This window comes from Cynoglossus semilaevis, chromosome 9 (genome assembly GCF_000523025.1).
Source record: "Cynoglossus semilaevis isolate Cse_v1.0 chromosome 9, Cse_v1.0, whole genome shotgun sequence".
NCBI lineage: Eukaryota > Metazoa > Chordata > Actinopteri > Pleuronectiformes > Cynoglossidae > Cynoglossus > Cynoglossus semilaevis.
This window is the reverse complement of record NC_024315.1, coordinates 17,769,291-17,773,951: the sequence shown is the minus strand read 5'-3', so window position 1 is coordinate 17,773,951 and position 4,661 is coordinate 17,769,291. Positions and strand designations below refer to the sequence as shown.

Below are 4,661 nucleotides of genomic sequence, written 5' to 3'. Positions count from 1 at the left end.
CCATATCCACAATGTGGCCTATCATTACTATGGACTGCACTGATAGTCGTGCCAATTGACAGCCAGTCACATACAATAGATTATTTTCAATTAAGTAATTTCGAGTGAAAAAGTGGGACAAAATGGTCAATTAGCGTGACAGAGGCTAAAATTGCTGTGCAATAAGACGTAAAGCGGGACAGGTGGTCACTGTATTTAGCCACAGATCTGTTAACGGTTGTACCTATCCGACAGAACACCGGAACCACTTGTCTTTGCTTTTACACACACAACGCAACGTCTATCCAGGAGAGGGCACTACAGAAAAACACAAGACTACAGTCAGTGGCAAATGATGGAAGCTCTTAGATGAAAACGTATCTTTTCACGAGAAGTTATCAGGCGTAGTTATCAAGTTCTATGACATATCAAATGTACAAATATATAGATAGATATCTAATAGAAATATTTGATTTGATTTATTGTAAAATACAGTATTTATTACTTATTGATATCGTTTTCATTTAAATGTGTATATTTATTAATACGATTTTATGAATGGCTCAAATGGACAGACAGACAGCTGTAAATGCACAGTAAGTTAGTTCTAATGTGTGACTGTAGTAGACAGATCAAGAAATTACACATGAATATAATTACGCTGTCGTTTGAGTTCATGGTTATGTTTATTGATTGAGTTGATAATAGAAATTATTTTGAAATCCAACCTCTTGCTAAATGTGTCAAATATTGCTTTTTTGATACACATGTAAATAATTGCAATAAAAAGCCTTTCATTTTCTTTTCATTATTTTTCTTTTCCTTATACATATATATATGTGTGTGTGTGTGTATATGATTCAACAAAGATATGTGGACCGTGACGGTCAACAGTATAATACAGACTGGTCTATTGTGGCCTAAATTGAATAAATTGTTAAAAGGAGGATATGTTGGTTTGTTTGTTTTTAAATGATTGCATATTTTTGTGTGTGTGTGTGTCAATCAGGATCAATATGGGCCCAATGAAACTGTTCAGAAATGGTCAGTGGGAACCCAGCATGTTCAAACTCCATCATACACAGTGGACCGATAGTTTGTGGTCTGTCAGTGTGTGTCTGTTTCTGCTCCACTCTCCTACAGCTGCTCCTTTAATGAACATGGAGGCTGTCTATTTAAAGTAGCTGATAAACACAAATCACTGAAGTTAGCTGCTAATTTCAAAACCGTTTCTTTCGCCCTGCTGCAGCACTTATTTATTATTGGAAGATCAGAAGAACCTACATCTCACAGATCCAGTTCTGCTCTATAGTGCAGTTCTCGTCGTTCCACTCTCCTTGTTTTGTGGCACGATGCCAGAACTCCACACAGTCTTGTTCTCGACCGTTGTAGCTGTTGGGCTGGCCTTGAGCCCAGTACCTGACAGACAAATGGAGGCAGTTATAACCTGGGATGAGTAATGGACAAAGTTAACAAGGGTTATTTATCACTAACTTACTCGTCTACTCTCTCATTCATCTACTTGCAGTACTTACTCAAATACTCATCTACTTTCTTACTGACTCAGTTACATATTGACCTACTCACTCACCCACTCCTCATATGTACATTTTTAAAGATATAATCTTGGTTTTCTTACGTGTGGGTCAGTGGTGACCCGTCCACCCATCTCCAGGTTCCTTCAACTCCTGAGTCAGACAGTCCAATCCAAGCTTCTTTGTCATCCATGTATAAGCCATTAATGAAGGTCTACCAAATAAACAAACATTTGTAACATGATTGCAACAAAGTTAAAATGTCAACACATGGACCAGGGGATTTAAGGACACGATTTTTCACACACCATTTCACTCTGGCTCTGGATGATGACCAGGTCACCTCCTTTGCTTTGACAGTATTCTCTGCTGCTCTTCCAAGATTTCTTGCCGATAGAGGTGTAGTAGCAACTGTACTCAAACTTCCTCCAGCTATCTGGACACGTCTTGTCTAGTGATATTTTGTGCAATACATAAAAAAAATAGAAAAACGATGTTTCAGTCACGTTAAACTAAGAAAGGGACTAAAACCATTATGGATGTAAAATGAATCACAATTATCTTTTGTTTTATCTCTGGCCATAACCATCGACCCCTTCAAACCTCCATCTAATCAGTGGACTGTGTCACGATCTGTGATTAATTAGACCCAAATATTTGATTGGCCATGATGGCACAACAGTGGCATCACTCTGCAGTGGCTCTTAGATATTAGATATTAACTAGGAATGTTTGATATTAACTTTATGCCTATATCTGATATGATATATATCCATTTAATTCAGCACTGATATATTTATATATTAAATGTTTTCTTGTCAGTTATCTGACCTACCTTTTATGGTCATGTTCATTTGTTGCACCCGGGCCTGGAGGTCATCTCTCTCTGCTGTCAAGTTGCTGATTTTCACTGTCAGTGCATCTCTTTCGTCGGTCACATTTTTGCAACTTTTTTCCAGTTCTGTTTTTTCCCTTGTCAATAACATACAGGAAGACTGCAACGTCCCCGTGCTCACTTTCAAGATGTTCAACGCCTGCTGCAGTTGGTCTCGTTCCGCCGTCACATTTTGGTGGCTGTTTTCTATCTTGCCTTTCTCACTGCTGGAGTAGTTGAATCTGGCCTGTAAGTCCTCAAAGTTCTTAATCAAGTCAAAGTAACTCAGTTGCATTTTTTCACTTGATCTAGAAAGGTTGTTGAATTTGTTCTGGAAGTTGTCCCTCTCCTTGACCACAGAGTCATAGTGGACCTGCAGCTCACTTTTGCGTTTCATTACTGCATCAAACTTAATCTGTAAAACGTCTACAGCTGCAGACAGTTGGTTGTTATTGATGTCCAGAGAGTTTTTACTGGCCCTGAGGTTTTCAATGTCTTTGGTTAGAGAAGTAATTTGGGTCTGTAACTGTTTTTTCTCATCTTCCATTTTGGTTCTCTCTTCAGCCAGGGAGTTGTAATTGGTCTGCAACTGATCATTTTTTTTGGACAACTGGACATTAGTCTGCTTTAACTGACTCTGCTGAGCTTCTACATCCAGTTTCTTCTTCTCAGTTGTCTTCATGTTTTCTTCTAAAATCAGCTTTTCTTTGTTCAAGGTTTCTATCATGCCACTTTTGTCGCCGTTCATTTTGCGGTCTGTGAAAAAGAGATAAATGTTGACCTGGAATGGAGTTTCATAAAAGAGAGCGATGGAGGATTGAGACACAGTTGCAGTGTCTTCACGACAGGACACTGAGCTGGAGAAGACGGGATAGAGAGGCTCAGAAATGTGCTGCTAAGGTTGGAAAATGAAATGAGTTTTCTCACAGTTAATATATTAGAAAAAAAAAGTAAAAAAAAGTGAAAGAAATGAAGAGCCCTGGGAAGATAATGGGTTAAAAAACACTACATACATGAAACAAGGATGGATTTTTTTTTTGTTTGATTGTTTGTTTTGTTACATTATAAACATTCCTATTGACCAGAAGAAGAAAAGGAAAATGTGATGAGAAACATGGAGGCAGACTTACAGTACAGGCTTTGACCGATGCCACCAGCCACCAGGAGGAAACAGAGAATCCCCAGGCAGATGGTAGCAATCTTGAATGGGTTGTTTCTCACTGACATGAAAACAGAAGCAGAAACTGAGGTTTCATGTAGTGATTTCTGGAACTTCCAGGTGTCATTTGAAAATAAATCTTTGGTGCAAATTTTGACATGAAATAGTCGCAACTTCACAAGAGGATAGTCAAACTTCTTTCATCCCAGAGGCCTATTTAGCCCCACCCCACCCCGACCACTCCCATTCAGCCACGCTGAGGCTAAACACCAAGATTCTTCCAGCAGTAAGTCCAGTTAATTACCAAATTAATTAATGTATTCATTAAAGCCTTTAGTTAATTACTACTACTGTTTCAGTGAACACCCCTCCTCTCCCACCACCACCCACCGTAGTCCAGTCAGCACAGACTCCTGACGACCCCTGACCATCAGTCTGTTATTAGCAGCTTTAAATGATCAAACTGAGGACTAATTGTTCAAGTTGGTAAGAATAGATAATATAGAAAAGACATTCATCCCCACAACATTCAGGAAGATTCCAAACCAACATGTTAACAGGACAAATCTTCTCTATTTTACCTGAGTAGCTGATGTTGTTGCCATCCATCAGAAACAACTTGTAGCCAATTTTGCTTTCTTCCATGTCCATGTTTGTGGATGCCCGATACTCAACAGCCATGTTGGGTTAGCCTGTACATAAAGAAAATGTTAATGTAAAATAAAAATATATATATTATCATTATTATTTGAAAATCAGAAACTCACCTGAGCCTGAATGAAAGAAAGTACCAAAAAGAGTATTTTCTGCAATTTCAGGAGTTTTGCTGCAGCCTTTTCCAGCCCAACACTGGAGTGAAATTACTCTGAGGAGAGAAGTCAAATCAGAAGAGTCAGGAGGCGGAGCCAGGGATTGATCAGTGAGAATTAGGAGAAATGAAACCTTCTCTGACCCTTCTTTTACTGAAGTAACTTTTATAATGTAAGTCAAGGATAGAGTTCCTGGACTGATGGGACTGATCTCTGAAATAAACCAGAATCTGCACAGGAACCAGGTCTCACATATGTCTAACCCATGGAAGGTTTAAAAAATAATTTTAATTTAACAAGTGCAA

General features: G+C 38.7%; 1 protein-coding gene across 1 annotated transcript; it reads right to left on the bottom strand.

The window, feature by feature from the left end:
• Window positions 1-646: 646 nt before the first annotated feature.
• LOC103384222 (CD209 antigen-like) lies at window positions 647-4,430 on the bottom strand. The gene is made up of 7 exons (XM_025058705.1): window positions 4,315-4,430; window positions 4,129-4,239; window positions 3,519-3,608; window positions 2,350-3,144; window positions 1,823-1,965; window positions 1,619-1,728; window positions 647-1,398 (listed from the first exon to the last, which is right to left on the bottom strand). Exons 2-7 carry the CDS (start codon window positions 4,226-4,228, stop codon window positions 1,260-1,262), a joined length of 1,377 nt encoding a protein of 458 aa, XP_024914473.1. The 5' UTR covers window positions 4,229-4,239; window positions 4,315-4,430; the 3' UTR covers window positions 647-1,259.
• Window positions 4,431-4,661: the final 231 nt, after the last annotated feature.

Coding starts and splice junctions, on each gene's coding strand:
- LOC103384222 (XM_025058705.1), bottom strand. CDS start 4,228: ATGGCTGTTGAGTATCGGGCATCCACAAACATGGACATGGAAGAAAGC. Junction 3,145..3,518: donor CATCGGTCAAAGCCTGTACT/GTAAGTCTGCCT, acceptor TCTTTTTCACAG/ACCGCAAAATGAACGGCGAC. Junction 1,966..2,349: donor AATGAACATGACCATAAAAG/GTAGGTCAGATA, acceptor AAATATCACTAG/ACAAGACGTGTCCAGATAGC.